Source organism: Pogona vitticeps, chromosome 1 (genome assembly GCF_051106095.1).
Source record: "Pogona vitticeps strain Pit_001003342236 chromosome 1, PviZW2.1, whole genome shotgun sequence".
In the NCBI taxonomy this organism is placed as follows: Eukaryota; Metazoa; Chordata; class Lepidosauria; order Squamata; family Agamidae; genus Pogona; species Pogona vitticeps.
The window spans coordinates 67,760,394-67,778,819 of NC_135783.1; the positions used below are offsets into that span (position 1 = coordinate 67,760,394).

The 18,426-nt window shown below is 40.3% G+C and overlaps 1 protein-coding gene across 4 annotated transcripts in view; it reads left to right on the forward strand.

Annotated features, from left to right (window-relative positions):
• The window catches only part of PRKN (parkin RBR E3 ubiquitin protein ligase), a 982,733-nt gene that overhangs the window by 449,387 nt on the left and 514,920 nt on the right, over positions 1-18,426 (forward strand). For all 4 annotated transcript variants that reach the window (XM_072994451.2, XM_078383207.1, XM_078383208.1 and 1 more), the window contains one exon: positions 4,771-4,854. In XM_072994451.2, coding sequence (XP_072850552.2) covers positions 4,771-4,854 — 84 coding nt within the window. The remainder of the gene's footprint in view (positions 1-4,770; positions 4,855-18,426) is intronic.

Below are 18,426 nucleotides of genomic sequence, written 5' to 3' on the forward strand. Positions count from 1 at the left end.
GCAGTGATTTCCTTTCCTCCTAGCCTATCTATCTATCTATCTATCTATCTATCTATCTATCTATCTATCTATCTATCTATCTATCTATCTATCTATCTATCTATCTATCTATCCATCCATCCATCCATCCATCCATCCATCCATCCATCCATCCATCCATCCATCCATCCATCCATCCATCCATCCATCCATCCATCCATCCATCCATTCATTCATTCATTCATTCATTCATTCATTCATTCATTCAATTTTTACCCCGCCCCTCTAGCCAAGACATTGGTAAACTGAATGTCCTGTGATTTATGTTGTACAGTGGTGCCTCGACTTACGAACTTAATCCGTTCCAGAAGATGGTCGTAACTCGAAATGGTTGTAGGTCGAAGCACCATTTCCCATAGGAATGCATTGAAATGTGATTAATCTGTTCCAGCCAGGGAGAAAAAACACCAAAACAACAACAACAAAACACTGCAAGACCCATCGGAAACACAATTAATCCGTTCCATCTGAAGGGAAAAAAACCCCAGAAGCAAACAGAGACTGCAAGACCCATCGGAAATGCAAAAAAACCCCCAACAACCAAAAAGCAAACCAAGACTGCAGGACCCATCGGAAATGCAAAACAACAACAACAACAAACAAACAAAAACAAAAAAAACAAATAAAAAAACAGAGACTGCAAGTCCCGTTGGAAATGTAAACAAAAACTAACCAAAAAACAAACGGAGACTGCAAGACCCATCAGAAATGCAAAAAACAACAGCCAAAAAGCAGAGACTGCAAGACCCATCGGAAATTCAAACAAAAACCAACCAAAAAAACAGAGACTACAAGACTCATCAGAAATGCAAAAAACAACAACCCAAAAGCGGAGACAGCAAGACCCATCAGAAATGCAAAAAAAAACCAATCAAAACACACAACCAAAAAACAAACAAACCCTGCAAGACCCATCAGAAATGTGAAAAAAACCCAAAACAAAGACTGCAAGACCCATTACAGCACAGAAACATAACTCCCCAGCCCAAAACCACGCTGCAAAACCCGCCCAGAACAGCCAGTTTTTAAAAAGCAAAAAGCAGCACCTTACCAGGCAGTCCAAAGCCTCCTCCGAATGCACACTCTCTAACTGCTGTGGTGAAAGAACTACAAAGAAGCAGCCTCTTCGTCACCAACAGTTAGCAACTTGAATTCCCCGCCTTTTTCCCTGCCTTTTTTCTGGTTGTAACTTGAAGCTCCAGTTGCAAGTGGAAGCAAAGTTTTGCAGCTGGAGCTGGTCATAACTTGAAATGGTTGTAAGTCGGGACGTTCGTTAAGTCGAGGCACCACTGTATTTCCTAGGATAAATTTACTCTTATGTACTGCATCACTGTACTGCAGCTGGCAGTAAGTTTGTTGAAAAATATGTGCTGCTACATTTCCCTGGGTATGGTTTTATAGAGCACCCCACTTGACTCTTCTTTCAGTGATAGGGTAGTATTACCATGCCTGTCCACAGATCCTCACATACAAGCAGACTACAAGCTGTTGAACTACTGGCTTGGGAGCAAGGATATGAACATCTGTTTTGATTCCCTTTCATTTCTCTGAACCCCATCTATATTTTCTTTCTATCCCTGTTTTGTACTGCTTTGTAAAAGTGGAAACATGGCAGGCATTCCCACCAGTGTTACATAGAGTGCCCACTTTTGTCCAGTGCAAATATTCAACTCCCGAAACATTCTGCAATCCCTGTGTGAGCACTGGCTACAATTTTAAATGCAAATTGAAGCAAAGCCAAGTTCTTCCGATTAGTGTTTTAGTGTCGTCATACTCTTAGTCTCACATCAAATGCCTTCCTCTTTCCTGTCTTTACATCCCCTTTTACAGGTAGTGATGCTGTAGAATGTTGTGGCTAGAATATAAGGTAGCAGCTGTTTTTTTGTGAAAAGGCAGCAATTTATAAGTTACTGGCCAAACTGCTTGTGTGTATTTACACCAGTATAATGTTAACAGCATTAACTTTTGGATGTGACTTGTCTCAGGTTAAGAAATTACCATACACATTATCTATTGTGTGGTGATGTTGTGGTGGTGTAACAGTAACACACAAGAGGATTTTGGCCATTTAATTTATTTTTATTGTATTTTAACGGAAGAAAGGAGGAAAGACACTTACTTAATTTTCTGACTCACTGCCAGAATGAGTGGACTTGATTTGAGTATTATTCACCTTTACTATGCAGCTTGTAACATTTGATTTTCTGCTTCCGGTGGAATTTAAAATCAGTTTGAATTTAAATTCAGAGTAAACTGGGGGTGGGCAAAATGCCTATTGACAAAGCAGCCACAACATCCATTGGAACCTTGCTGTGGTTTAATCCTATCTACAAACAGAAGGAATGTTTCAGCTCAAAACCAAGAAGAATTTTCTGGTTTTCTTTGTTCTTTTTCTTTTCTTTTCTTTATTTATTTCTTCTTCTTGAAAGGCAATTTTTAGTTGCACAACTTCCTTTTAAAAACACCACTACCACCACCACCACAATGATATTGCCATTATATCCCAGTAGCTGCCTAAATGGCACTCGAGCAGAGGCCACTTTTTAAGTCAAGCAATCACGATTTTTCTTTTCTTTGATTAATGTGAGCTAATAATTGCAAGTCATGAAACTTGCAGTGGATTTCAATAGTTCTGTTGACTGACTGATTACAGGTTGATCGAGTTCTCTAAAGCTTAGAGAAGAACAAAATAATCATACTCGAAATGCTTTTATCATGGCTTTTTTCTTTATTTTGTTTTGACACGTCTTTTAGTATCATTGCGGCAGATAGAATGACGTCATTTTCATTTCTGTGCTAATTTAGAATCTGTAAGGCTGATAGTTGTTCAAAATGGGAATCTAAAGTAAATCCAAAGTCAATGCCTCTTTTTACATTTAGATTATTATATATCAGCAGGTTGTCATTAGGTAAGGCATGTAACTTCATACGGTAGAACAAATTTCGAATCATACAAACCTTGCCTTAAAATAGAGCAGGTTGTAATTTTATAAACCTTATAACTTAAGGTTTCCTAACTGCAGCCTGGCAAGAAATATTAGTCTTATTGGAGGAGGAGGGTTAAATGCTTTCTGTGCATTTTGGTCCCAGGATAGATTGGGGGCCTTTGTGCTTGACTTTTTTTTTCTTTTAAACTTTTTAAAAAGGAAATGCATTCATACATTTCTGACTTAAGAGTGCAATCCTAACTGGTACAATCAGGCTTGATTACAGCAATCTCATCAGGCCAACTGTTCAGATGGAAATTACTCCTTGTGAAGTAGCTGAATAAGCAAGCCACTTCAGGATATTGGCAAATTGATCACTTCCTCTACTCTTTGGCGGAGAGGCAGGGAAGTGGTTTTCTTTTCCTGTATAATGGACTACCACTGATGTGCTGCATCAGGTTTTTTTTAAAATAACTTTTCTTTGACTTCTCTCGAGAAACGTGCCTGCATCTGAAGCCAGCACCATGGATTCAACTGTGGAAGGAGAAGTAATAAATTTGCCTGTATCTTGAAGTGGCTCACATATTCAAAGTGGAAGGTTTGCTTTGGATAGGTTCCAGCAATCACACACACTAGAACCAATTCAAACCAAAGCAATCCTACCCCCCCACACACACACAAAAAGAAAAGAAAAGAAAAGAAACAGAGGAAGAGTTGAATTTGCTGATTTCCTGAAGTGGATTGCTTATTAAGCCATTTAACAATATTGGAAATTGACAGTGGAAGAAACCTGGGCAGCTTTGAAAGCTGTAAGGCTAAATTTTAGTCCCAGCCATCACACGTGCTGGGAGTGGACTAAATTACAATGCACCAGAAGAGTAGAAACTGCTGACACTCATCAAGTGTTCTGGGGGCAACTTGGTCTGCTCTAGCAATTGTGTTGCATGGTTGCCAGAATGAAGAGTGAACCAATCTGCTTTCACAGCACACCAAACTAGGGGATAAATGCCCATCTGAAAGAGCCCTTACATATAGAGCAGGACCTGGGCAAAGTGCGACCCGAGAGCCACATATGGCCCTCGAGCCGCTCCTGTCCAGCCCGCTGGTCGTCGCTCCAGTCTGGTGTTCAACCAATTGTCCAAGCCCAAGACAGGCTGAATTTCTCTCACTGAACAAGTTGAACATCAAAACCATTTATAGCTTTTTGTCTAAAGTTGATCAGTTGCTTATCCTTAACATACTGCAAAAAACCTCTTTAGTATTTGTGAAGATTAACACGTTTAAAATAAAAACAATCATGACATCACTGTTTCATTTTATTTTTCAGTAAAGTTGGTTCGGCCCCCGAACACAGTTCAGATTTTTCATGTGCCTCCCTATAGAAATTAATTGCTCACCCCTGATATAGAGGGTTATAGAAACTAAACTATTACTGATGAAATATATTTATTACTTGACTGATGGATTCTAAACAAAAACATTAGTGGTTAAATAGCACTGCTGCCTCAGTGTATTTGGCTTGACAGTGGGAATTACTTTAACAAAAATGCATTTACTTTCACAATTAACTTCTTATTGCAAATATATATATGCACACACACAGTGTATGCTTTTCACTGGCATTTCATTGCTACTTCGGCATTCACTAGATTTATATGTATGTTTCCTTTTCTTCTTTATTTTTCTTCTTTTATGCTACATTGTTTTCTTCCTCTCTAGCAAAGGCCTAAAGGGAAAAAAGTGGGATATATTTTCTTTCAGACTATATCTTAAAATGTATTTTTCTTTTTTTCTGTTTTTAAAGGGTCCTTCTTGCTGGGAAGATGTTCTAATTCCAAACAGAATAACTGGTATCTGTCAGTCCCAAAACTGCAGTGGAGAAGCAGCGGTAAGAGATTGTCAAAATGTAGCAGCTGTTAAAAAGCAGCATATCTTCTGAAAAAATTAAACAGAATTACTTATTTGTCTTTTTTTCAACTGAATTGGAATGCATGAATATAATCAAGTTGAGAAAAGAAAATGACACAGCACCAAAATTTTAAGATGACACTGATGTGGGTTCTGTTGATGCAATAAATGTAAATTTTCACAAACAGTGGGGTCTTGACTTACGAACGGCCCGAGTTACGAACATTTTGACTTACGAACCGCTCTCATAGGAAAATATTGACTTATGTACTTAGATTTGAGCTACGAACTGAAAAAACCACGTGGGAGGCAGGGAAAGTGCAAAATTTGAACTTTCAGTTAACTGTTGGCCAGTGAAAAGGGAGCCTGTCTGCTTCCTCACTCCTCCCAGCGTTTAGAGAGTGGATTGGGAGACAGTCTTCAGACTGCCTGGTACTGCCTGGACTGTATTTTCCCTGCCTTCCCTGAACCTTTCCTGACCTAAGAAAAAAAGAAACAAAATATCCCCCTCTAGTGGTCGAAGGCAGAATAGCAGCTTCCCATTAGTTTCTATGGACGGAAAAGAGCAGATACGGATCAAATGGTTTTCAATGCATTCCTATGGGAAAGGCAGATTTGACCTGCGAACTTTTTGACTTGAGAAGCACCTTCCAATACGGATTAAGTTCTCAAGTCAAGACCCCACTGTATCTATATGTTCCCATACTGGCCCAAATCCTCTTATGCTGGGAGAAAAATGGGGAAATGACACCACCTGTCATTAGTGTGTCTCAAAATTCAGACAGGGACTTTAATCCATGGCTTCTAACTGGAGTGTTGACTAAGATCCCTCCTGACACACAAGTTGTGTGACTTTGCACACGGTAGTGGCGAATCTAATTAGCAGCCATTAGGTAAAAGGTACTCAGTTAGATTCTGTGTTGTGCTGCTGCAGGTTACATCATTCCCCCTGTGATGGTTTATGTTGGGCAAGACAATTTTGGCCAGTACGCCTAAATGCTGCCTCCGAATCCTCCCTTACATCATTTACAGGTTTTACCCTAGCCCCTCTTCTTTGGGAAACCGATGGAAACCCTAGTTAGGAGACACTGGGTTCTTTGTCTTCAATATCCTTGAAACCAGAGTGTTTTAAAGTTCAGTTTCCAAGAAATCACTTCAGACTGCCTGAGAAACAGGTTTCACTTTTGCTTCTTCCTCTAGGAAGCTGAAACCTAGCCTTTTGCTTCCCCATCTATAGGAGTAAATGAGACTCAGAATATTAGGAATTATTATTAGACATAATCAGAAATATCATATTTGAATTTGGATATATTTGGAACTATCCATATATGTCATTATTCAGTGAGTTCTGAATATTTCTGCATCTGAATGCACGTTACTATTTTGCATACTTCTGTAGTTGTATTAATAATTAAAACATATGCACTGATGAAGTGTGTAGCTTCATGTTACTTTGTATTGGCTTGAGTAATGATGAGGAACCTTTGAACATTCACATGTTTTCACCTTCAGCTCCCAGAAAGTCCAGGCCACTATAGCCAAAACTAAGTTTTTACAGGGCTTGTAGTCCAAAACATCCAGAGGATCAAGGTTCTCTATTTCTCATCTTAAGAATTCACAAAACTGGAATCTCAGATGAAAAAGAAACATTTCCTTCATGTTGCTGTAATTAGGATCATGTGTGTTAGAGTGCTTGTTTGTTTCTTTTGTGTTAGAATTTCAAATGCGGTGCTACATATAAAAGTCTCACTCATATCAATTGTCTTTGCTTCTAAGTAAATAAGAAAAAGATTGGGCTATAACTTGGGTTATAGTCCTTTATTTGCTACCTAAAAATAGGTTTTGCTGAGCTGGATGATGATATCTGTGTGAACTTAACATATAATCAAACTCTGTTTTCTCCCTTTGGAAATTAGATGGTTTATAATTTGTATTACAGTGGGGTCTTGACTTAAGAACAGCTTGAGTTAAGAACATTTTGACTTAAGAACCACTCTCATAGGAAAATATTGACTTGACTTACATACTTAGATTTGAGTTAAGAACTGAAGAAAACCACGTGGGAGGCAGGGAAAGTGCAAAATTTGAACTTTCAGTTAACTGTTGGCCAGTGAAAAGGGTGCCTGTCTGCTTCCTCACTCCTCCCAGCGTTTAGAGAGTGGATTGGGAGACGGTCTTCAGACTGCCTGGTACTGCCTGGACTGTATTTTCCCTGCCTTCCCTGAACCTTTCTTGACCTAAGAAAAAAAGAAACAAAATATCCCCTCTAGTGGTCAAAGGCAGAATAGCAGCTTCCCATTAGTTTCTATGGACGGAAAAGAGCAGATACGGATCAAATGGTTTTCAATGCATTCCTATGGGAAAGGCAGATTTGACCTGAGAACTTTTTGACTTGAGAACCGCCTTCCAATACGGATTAAGTTCTCAAGTCAAGACCCCACTGTATGATTAAATATATCTTCCAAAACAAATCTTTGTAACAGCTATAAATGGAAGCAACCTGATGGACAGATTCTGGTTCAGTGTTGCTGCATACATTTCTTGGGGTTGGGGTGATATAACTGCTCTAATATTTAAAAGCATAATGGAAAATTATTGTTAAAAGGCTTTGACACATAAGAGCAGAGTCCTCCTGATTGTGCAATGAGTGAATATTCTGTATCTCATTTTTAAGAGCCAGGCAATTAAACAGTCTCTTTTCCTTAGCCAAGATGTGATCTCATGAAAGGATCATCAAGAGTCTCTTATAGAATCAGGCTTTTGAGAAGGTGAGCAAAGAGACAGAGCTGTGACCTTGCTGAGAATCATTCCGAAGTAATTCAGCCACCAGGGACTCATCAAGCCTACTGTGATGCACTAGAGAATATATCAAGCAATGAGGTTTATTCAGTCTCAGTGGGAAAATATTAGGCATTGGGTTCAGATAAGTCAGAAAATGTTATATTCTGGAGTTCAAGGTTCACACAAATGGCAATATTATCTAAACATGCTCTTGATCCTGTCACTTAACGAGGTACAAGGGAAGTGCTTCAGTAAACCTGGAGTCTCCTGCAGAATATATATAATTTTAGATACTCCTTTAAAAGCCCATCTGAAAAGGGCTGATGTTACAGAGAGAACAAAGTTGTCCCGGAGTCTTACGATGTAAATCATGTGACCCAGGAAGCACATGTGGCCACAAAGGCATTTTGTAGTTGCCAGGGGGGAACCCCCCCCCCTCATGTTTACATTTCTTTGACTCTGAATTTCACTTTCAGGGGGCATAATTCCCTTCTAAAACAATGTGTGGTTCCCACACATTTTACTAGCAAAAACTCCGTATTATTTTTCAAACCACATATGCTTCCCCCCACCTTTAAACCAGTCACTTCAATTTCCATTTGAGGTGTTGGTGTGGCCCCTGACAGGAAAGATCTTGGGACCAGGAAAATGGTCTCTAGACTCCCAGAACTTGCTCATCCAAAATCCAAGAGCTCTAGTCACTTAGCACTTTAAAACATCCCTAGCACTTTACAGTCAGCCCAGAAGAAAGCCGTCAGTGCCCCAAAGGTCTACATAATGAATTGAAAGCTACAGCACTGATGTGATCAAAGAGTTGTGTATATCCTCCTCTCCCTCACATAGATGATGTAACATATGAGATGATGTTTCCACGCAAAGATCTGATAATGCAGTATGCGAGTCTGGCGTGATATTCCACACACACATTCCCTGTTCTTTTTCATGAACTGGAATGCTGTCTAGAGGTTTCAGTACCATTAGGCATTTCTATAATGTAACATGGTATGTGTGATAAAAATATGGGAGAGGTCCACTGCTGTTCCATTCATTCCCTCCATCCCTCAGACTACATGGGGGATATTAACAACTATAATAATGGGTGGGACAAAAGGGAGCAAAAAAAAAACAAACCCACACCTGTCTGTTTTGCTTTCCGTGGATGAGAATTTAGAGTAAGGTAAAGGACTGGAGTGCTCTTCCTTTCCATTGTCTCCCACTGCGATGCCTGCTTAGCACTCTTCCAATTTCTGTGTTCGGGCAAAAGTGCTAGGGCTGTTGTGTTTTTTTAAAAAATTCTTTGTAACTTTGTTGAAGTCAGAGAGAAGGTTTCCAGTTAAGTGCCTACTTTTATGCAATTTGCTGGATAAAAGTTTAACTTTCTTTATGGCAAATAAGTAAAAATAGCACTCGTAACTGCTAACAGTGTCACCAAAATCACTTAACACTCTGACCAAGGAATCTGCCAGGATGTATGGCTGTACATGGAAATGTTTCCTGTGTCAGAATGCTTCAACACATCCTTGAAGTGCTCTGTGACGGCTTGAAATTTTATAGTAGGGAGAGAAAATAGACTCCGGATGGCTTGTTATCCAGAGTCTATCATGTCAGTGGTCTGTAACAGCTGCTATTGGAGCTTGGGTAGCCTGTTGTGCCAATCTGCAATTAATCTCCTGATCAATGGTACAGCTGACTGTAACAGCTCTTTCTGGAGCCTTTAAGGTATGGAGCGTGAATGAATGCTCTGGGAGTCCTGAAATCATGGTGCATTAGCTAAAAGGAGTCTTCTGTTCATGTTTGTTGATCCATATTTTCCAAATTACATTTCTCCACCAAAAACTATTTTTAAAGGTGAGGTTGTGTGAACCTGATGTGCTGCTGGATAACGATCTATGAGATTAAAGGACTGTGGTGCAGCATATTAATTTGAATATGATCAAAGCCAAACTATAGTGCATGAAACAGCAGCTCATCCTGTGGATGGACACAACTCATTATGTTATTATCCTTGATTGCAAGGGTGAGGGACAACTTGTTCAGGACTGGAAATCAAACAGCAGACTTTCATACATGAGAAATCAAGAATTTATTGTCATACAAAGCATGCTGTTCTTCCTTAACTAGCTCCTGGAATATGTAAACTAATATAATCAATAAATGGGGCCAGAAACTCAGACACATGGAAGAGGCAATGAGTATCCCTGTTTGCTCCCTGAGCATTTTTCTTTGTTTGTTTGTTTGTGTGATCTCTTTCTGTCTAGCAGTGTCAGAGCAAAGCCCTGTTCACAGCTTGAATCTGTGGTCTCCCTGGAGTAGGGAAGATTGAAGAAGAAACATATACCCCACCAACTTCAACACCATCACTAAATTTAGAAATGAGTGGCTCTTGAGATACAGTGGGGTCTCTACTTAAGAACGTCCCTACTTAAGAACAATCCAACTTAAGAACAGCTCCATTTGCTAAATTTTGCTTCTACTTGAGAACAGAAATCCAAGATAAGAACAGGAAAAAAACCTTTCCTGCTCTTTTTTTAACCTTAGGTCATCTTAGGTTAAAAAAAAAAGAACTCCCCCTAGTGGTAGAGTACGTATTAACCAGCTTTGCATTAGTTCCTATGGGAACTAATGCTTCAATGTACGAACGCACCTCTACATAACAAAAAAACAGCCAGAACGGATTAATTGGTTTTCAGTCCATTCCTATGGGAAATGCAGATTCAACATAAGAACTTTTCAACTTGAGAACCACCTTCCAATACGGATTAAGTTCTTAAGTAGAGACCCCACTGTAGATAGTGCCTGATCTTCCAATTGCAGAACCAGGGCCCCACACTAGTTAGGCACAATTCCAACCATTGCCTCTACCACTTTTCTGTCACAGACGAACACACACTGACTTAGAGGTGCAAAGAAGCTGGGTGTGACATTAATGACCTCTAGCAAAATGCCTGATTCTACTAGTACCTAGCTATATAAGGCAAGTCAGGGAGAGAAGGAAGTGCAGGTAGACGCCTGATTGGATCATATTGTAGTGCAGAGCCTCCAGCTCCTGCAGAAGGCATTAGTCTGGGCAAAATAATCTCTGAAACAAAAGTTGACTGGGCAACCTCTGATAACAGGAAGTGAGTTTCTAAAAACAGCAACAGAGAAACGAACTGCTAGAAGAGCAGGGAGCTGACTAGGGTAGCGCCTTTCTCTTCCTACCAGCTTCTGTGCATGATAGGCAGGAAGGGGGCCTTTGCCTTCTCAACATCCAGTATGGAAACACAGTGGACTGGAGACAGAAAATATGAGTGTGCCATTCTTCCTTGAGCAAACCGCCTGGTTTCAGTGCTAGCTGCAGAAAAGAGTAAACTCTGTGCTTTGTGCCCAGCAGAACAGGCAGAATGAAGAAGCTGTTTCTGTGGTAGTCTTCACTGAGGCGAAGCACCTCTTTCTGCATCCCACATAGAAACATGATGGGCTGCAGGAAAAGGAGGAGAGTCCTTTGTCTCTCCTCCAGCAATTTGCTCACTCAGCTGGATACAGTGCTTTGTAGCTTGTAGGGACCAGGGGGGTGCTTAAAAATGAGGCTGGTCTACGTCATCTATTCTAAGGGGAGCAAACAGAGGCGGTTAAGAGAAAAGGCAGTTGTTGCTTTGGATTGTTTTTGCTTTATTTTTTGTTTTGCTTTTTACTCTCACAGATGTGACATGCCTAAAGCAGATTGGTTTTTGAGACATCACTGTTACTAAGTAGAAGGGCGATTGGGATTTTTTTTAAAAAAAAAAATTACACAGAAATTGCAGTAAGCTGTGTTGTGAAGAGTGCCGCTTTTATTGCTTCCCAGAGTATGTGATACAGTACTAGTGACAGATGGACTCCCCTCTGTTTAATTCAAATGGGAGTTAGAAATTCCAGACCCTTTCAAGCAATATCAAATTGAAGTGGGTCAGCAGTTCAAAACCCATACAAACAGAGACACAGGCACCCCAGAGAGTCTGACATTTGCGTGCAGTACTCATATTGCCATCCACATTTGTGAACTAAATCATGGGTGCTGATTGGTGCTAAGATATTCCCCAGGCAGGAGTTTTAAGGCTGCAAGTAGCTATGGCTGAAGCTGAGAAATATCAGTATCATTAAGATAAAATAGCAAATCAGCCTCTGGTGTGGCTGAAGACAGAATGGATGAAATTGGCTACAGCTGAAGGTATTTAGTCTTTCATGTTTGGGAGATCAGCAAAGCAGTCCCATGCTTAAGTCCTGAAGAGAAATCACAACACAAAGTAAGCTAATTTGCAAATTTTGTAAGGAAAGGAAAAGTTCCTGCTTCATAGTCAGATGTTTTTAAACAGTCAAGGAATCCCTCTTTCCAGTCAAGGGCGTTTGCAAGTTCTCTCTATCCTTGCTGGGTACTGGGAAACTCCTCAATCCATTTGTCAAAGTTGCTGGCAAATGTGAAAGCCCCGTGCTCTTCTTTTTGATATATGTTGTTACCAGGGTTTGTTTTCTTGAGTTTGAAAAAAAACATCTTGTGCTCTTGGGTCAGTTGTTGCTTTTATCTATTATTATTGAGGTTTTGTAGACAGCTCTGATGGCTGTCTAGGAACTTCCAGCTGCATGTGCTGTTGTCTTCTTGAAATTGGTCTTGGCCTGCAGTGTCAGGATGGCACTATACACAAATGTTCCATAGACGTGCTCTTTGCTTTTAGAAGGGAGTTATCCAGAGGCTCATGTTGGTTTGCTATTGCCTTCTCATCCCTGAATTGTTATACCAGGCAGTTTGTCACAAAAATTTAATGGTGCTTGTCTTTCAGAAAGAAAGAATTGAACAATGTGAAAAGTTAGCAGTGATATCTAAAGACTGCTGATTCATTCTGTAGCAGCTGTAGCATCAAGGATGAGGGATTTTGTTCCATAAGAGGATCTCAGTAGGTGTGACGGAGAAGATATCTCAACCAATTATACCAGAACCTGATACCACAAGTCTCAGCAAAGCAATGAGCTTATCTGCTGCTGAGAAATCCCTGCTAAAATTTAAGCACTTGACTATATTTACAGGTTGATTCTTTGCATGAAGTTGATTTGTTCCATTAACAGATTTTCTGAAAATACATGCAGCAATATTTAAAAGAAAGCAGTATAATCAAAATGTATAGGGATTTAGTGTTTGATGTTTAAAAAATATTCTCTATACCAGTTTATCCCCATGTATTAGAGTTCTACCTGGTTTTGTAGTGTAAATGATAGATTAGGAATTGTCCATTGGGCCAGCAGCATGGAGTCAGAGAGCAGAAACTGTAAATAGGTTTCAGTTAGTTAAAAACAGCCACAGCTTTTATTAGTTGTTACTCAAAGCATTTCTCATGACATTGACTAGCATCCAGTCACTGGATAACCTGATTGGTGGCCAGCAAGAGCACTGATGCAATCTCTGTGCTATGACAGCATTGTCAGAGGCAGCAGAAATCTTGGACTTACCATACTGAAAATGGATATAATGGATCTACCTGTGTCCTGGGTGTGTGGCCAGCATGCCAGGCTCTGAGCCTGAGTCTTCAAGTAGCTTTGTGGAGGTGGGGCAGTCTCCTTTGGGAAGAAAGATAGCAAAACCACTTCTAATCCTGCTAGGTATCGATCAAAACCAGTGATGCGATCAGCAGAATTGGCCCATCATAAGCCTAGAGTGAAGCAAGGGGGATAGGAATAAAAATGGGTAGTATATAAACCCATCAGCTCTCTCCTTTGTCCCCTTCCTCTCAGTGCTGGCTTTCTGGCATACCATCATGCCAATGGGAGCAAAGCAGGGGGTTAAATATGCCGGCATCACAACTCATGAGCCTTTTGATGGACGGAAACTTGCAGCAGTATGGCAAATCCTGAAAAACACAAAACAAAACAAAAACATAAGAAATCTTTTCCTTCCTATCCTTTGCCCACCCATATCAGTGACATCACAAGAGGAGGGATGAAGCATTCATTCGTTTTCTCACCGGCCCATCTCTGTAACATCACAAGCATCCATCCACTGGTCTCAGATTTTGGCCCTAAAATCCCAAGGGAGGAGGGTGGTGGTGACCTGTCAATTTCCAATTGTGACAGAAATATATAATAATGCCCTTAATGATCAACTCTGATGCCTCAGTTGGAAAGTAAAACTGTAAATGGCTTCATTTCTAGAATTGAACAGTATATTTATTTAATGCATTTTAATTTATTATTGCAATTTCTGGCCCCTATTCCAATAAATTCCAAGTTTATAACAGTTTATAACAGAGAATGAAAAATGCAATAAAAACCTCTTGAAGACAGGCACACATTACAAACTAACAGCACAGTCTCATAACTCAGGCTGCTTTTTTGTACAAAATTAGGTGAAAGAGCCACTGAATTCTTTGATACTTATTTCTGTATAGACATACTGTATATGGGACTGTGCTATAAATACCAAAAACACTCTACTGCAGTGGTGTCGAACTGTGGCCCTCCAGATGTTCTTGGCCTTCAACTCCCAGAAATCCTGGCCAGCAGAGGTGGTGGTGAAGGCTTCTGGGAGTGAAGTCCAAGAACATCTGGAGGGCCACAGTTCGACACCACTGCTCTACTGGATTGGACCTAAAGCTAATTACAGTGACCAACAGCATACCAGTTAGAAGCTAACAAGCAGGATGTATAGAATAGCACCCTCCCACTCATATGCTCCAGAAAATGATATAAAAAACCATATTCCAAATGTTCTCTGAATGGACCTATCTGAGGGTGCTCAGTCCCCAGAGAGGTAGTAAGGAGATTATCCATTCTTAAGAAAGAGAAAGAGAGAGAACAAGAATCAGTCTGTTGTAGAAAGGAGCAAACATACCGTATTTTTCGCTCCATAAGACGCACCTTTCCATAAGACGCACCAATTTTTTAGGAGAAGAAAACAGGAAAATATAATCTGTTTTCTTCGCTCCATAAGACGCACAGACTTTCCACCCCCCTGTTTTGTGGGGGGAAAGTGCATCTTATGGTGCGAAAAATACGGTAACTTCATTCAAACGTGTAAAAGTCAGGTTAGGACAGTTTCCTACAGCTTTGCATACATTATATTTACAGACTGTTAACAAGGTGCCAGAGTAGATGGAAGAAGCAGGAAGCAACACTGATGTTGGGTCTCTCAGGTGATGGTGCTGCAAACGAGCCTAATTTTCAAATGAGGGGATGTTTTCATACTTCTTCTGGCCTTGTTCGTTTAAGCCAGTGGTGTCCAACCTTGGCCCTCCAGATGTTCTTGGACTTCAACTCCCAGAAATCCTGGCCAGCAGAGGTGGTGGTGAAGGCTTCTGGGAGCTGTAGTCTAAGAACATCTGGAGGGCCAAAGTTGGACACCACTGGTTTAAGCCATCGTCCTGATGGCTTAAACCACACCCTCCACTCCGTGGATGGACTCTTTAGAATTTTAACTACGGCCATTGGGAGTGTCTTGCGTCTGCCATGCTTCATTCCACCTGTCTCCAAGGGAGGGGAAATATGGCTTTATTTCCAAGTCACTGTTGTCTCCAGAATCCTTGCATTGTGCATCTCCTTTACAAAAATGTTATTTTATCTAGGGTATTTTGACTTTTAGACGTGTGAGATTAAGATGGTCCCAGTCTAGTTTACAGTATCACAGTAAGGGATTATATCTATATTTTGTAATATGTGTTAAAGTAATATATACTAACAGCATGTGTCAATACAAAGAGGTACGCTCGGGTTTAGCAGCGCATAGCAAAGAAATACGTGTTCATCTTCTTTTTCCTCAAACAGTAGCACTAAGAAGGATATGATCCCTCATACTGGAGTAATACATAGCCATCATGAATAGTAGCCATTGATAGTCTCATAAATATCAGTACAGGAAGAAGGAAGAGGGAAGTAAAATAGATTACTAACAAAGAGGAACATAGCTCTGTCCAATTGTTTTCACAAATAATGTTGATCTTGTTCACACTTTTAAGGCAAGGGATATGGTGAACTGGTGTGTCAAGTAAATACTCTGACAGGACATAGACAGACCAGACAGACCAGACAGACAGACAGACAGACAGACAGACAGACAGACAGACAGACAGACAGACAGACAGACAGACAGGAAGAAAGGAAGAAAGGAAGAAAGGAAGAAAGGAAGAAGTGTTCAACTTCAAAAATACCTGGAATCATGCAGAGAGAGGGAGAGAGAGAAATGATTCCAGGTCAAATTTCAGGAAACCAAAGAAGAAAAGTTAGAAAGCAAGAAATACATTAAATACATCACTTCATTGTTTAATGAAATGTTGGAAGAAGTTAAATTTATTTCCACTCCAGTAAAGAGTGGAATAACACCCTTTGTTGCTGGAACAACAACCAAAAATTATTTCATTAAATATGCATCGCTTTGCACAATGCTAATACACTTTGAAATGACTATTGTGAAGTATTCTTTTTCGTTTTAGAACTTTACTGGCATATTTGTCTTTTAAAACAATAATGCATATTATCTGCTATTGTAAATCAATCTTTATCCCATTTTAATTTTTCAAAAGATAAAAATACACAGAGGAGCTGAGCTGCACAGCTGAATAGGCTGAAGAAACTTTGGTATCAGAAAAGTAGTCAGATGCTCTGAACAAAGAGGGCCTATTCTAAACCCTGAAAAAAGTTACTTTTTGGACTACAATTCCTAGAATTCCCAGAGAACCTGGCCAGTGGCTTTGGATTCTGGGAACTGCAGTTCAAAAAGTAACTTTCCAGCTATACCCTGCTCAAATCACCTAGCTCTTTTTCAACCAGGCTTGACTGAATACAACCAGTCTCACCCTACATATTGATTGGTAAAACCTTTTCTTGCTGTCTGTTTGGGAATGTGAAAACAAGAGTGGAACGTTAGTGCTAGACAAAGCACAACATCCAAAGCTTATTTGACTTAAAGCAGGCTTGTCCAACCCGTGGCCCGCGGGCCGCATGCGGCCCAGGTCAGCTCGTAATGCGGCCCTGTGCAATTCTTTATTTTTAAAGAAATTCCAAAGTTTCAAGTTACACTGCCGGCACTTGCGGCCGGAATGTGGCCGGGGCATATCACAACAGTAGAGGGGGAGAGAGAGGGAAGGAAGGAAGGAATGGGAGGGGATGAAAGGGGAGAGGGGGGCTGCGTGACTTCATGGTGCCATCCCCGTCAATAGGTGGACCCCCTCCCAACCCCATAAAGCTGCTGGAGTTGAAGCTGGCAGCCTCTGCTGTCTGAGATCGCAGCTGCTGGTAAGCGCGTTTGGAGTGGGGCTGCGGAGGACGGCTAGGGCTGCCCCCCATGCGGCCCAAACCAAATGTATGTGCGGCCCAAACCAAATTTTCATCTTCTAATGTGGCCCAGGGAAGGTGAAAGGTTGGACACCCCTGACTTAAAGTTTTATAAACTACCTTCTGGAAACAGCTCTTTAAAAATTTTCATACCCTAAGCTTTAAATAAATGTAGAATGTTTCAATCTCAAGACACCTAAAACAATCTGAAATTTTTTGTTAGAGAAAATGTCAGAGAGTGCCTGTCATTTTTTTTCTTGACAATATTTACATGACCTTGCGCAAGGAATATTAAAGTTTCTGTTGTCTTCCAGGGCAATTCACTATTGTCCTTTTTTCCCCGCTTTAGAGTATTTCTGTAATTATTTATGAATCTTGAATGTCTTTTCTTTAAGCATTTGGTAGGCATTGTTGGTAGAGGTAAACAAATTTGATATAAAGTCCTAGGTGAGGCCTATCCTGGAAGGCTCAATCTCCTCGTCAGTTTTAACTTTTCTCCTTTATGGAGCACTTTTGGTGTTGTAAATTGGCATAAAAATTCAGTTCTGATTGCCTGTGGAAATTAAGCTTAGAGGGATGGGTGGATTCTCGACAGGAAACCTTTGATAATAAATGTGAACAGTTGGATTCTACTTTGAGGACTGGTACATACATGCAAGACCTGAAAATTAGGAATGATGTCTAGTATAAGGTGATGGAGGTACATTATAAATAGCTTCTCTGATGCCAGGGTTTATTTGTAGCTGTGAATATTTTGGCCATGCACATCTTTAACAATCTTTAGATTAATGCAGTGGATTGGGTTCAAAACACACACACACACCTTTCAATCTTTTCATACTTCTGATAATGTCCTGTCTTCCCCTATTGTGTATGGCGATCCCTCACTCTTACTCTTTTTCTGTCTTGTATTTGATAGAGCTATAAAGTTTTGATGCAACGATGCAGTGGTTTCTGGCTGCCTTGAAAGTATATGGGCAGAAAAAAACATTGAAATCTTGGACTGAAAGGAACATGCAGGCCCCATTAGGAGAACGTTGTCTATAGCATCTGAAAGGGAGGCCCTTCATAATTGCTAATCTCTCCTTAGAATAGAAGTGAGGAAAAGGTTCTCCCAGTACAGAAGCAAGGGGCCCTGTGACATCAGCAGTTTACTCTGCTATAGCTTCCATATTTGAAAAGTTCACGGTCACAGTGATAGTGGAGCATTGATAACCTGCAGCCTTTGATTCATTTCTTGTTCTTTTAATATAGCATTCATCAATCTTATTTTAAATGTCAAATGATCTTTATGGAGTAAATTTGAGGGCAGGGGATGTTTGAATTAAGTATCAAAAGAATACAGTGGTGTGTCGCTTAGCGATTGCCTCGTTTAACTATGTATTCGCTTAGCGATGAGGTTTTTGGAGCGATTTTGTGCTCTGTTTAGCTATGTTCCCTATGGGGAAATTTCGCATAGCGATGTTCGGGACCTTGCCTCGCTTAGCGATGACAGTTT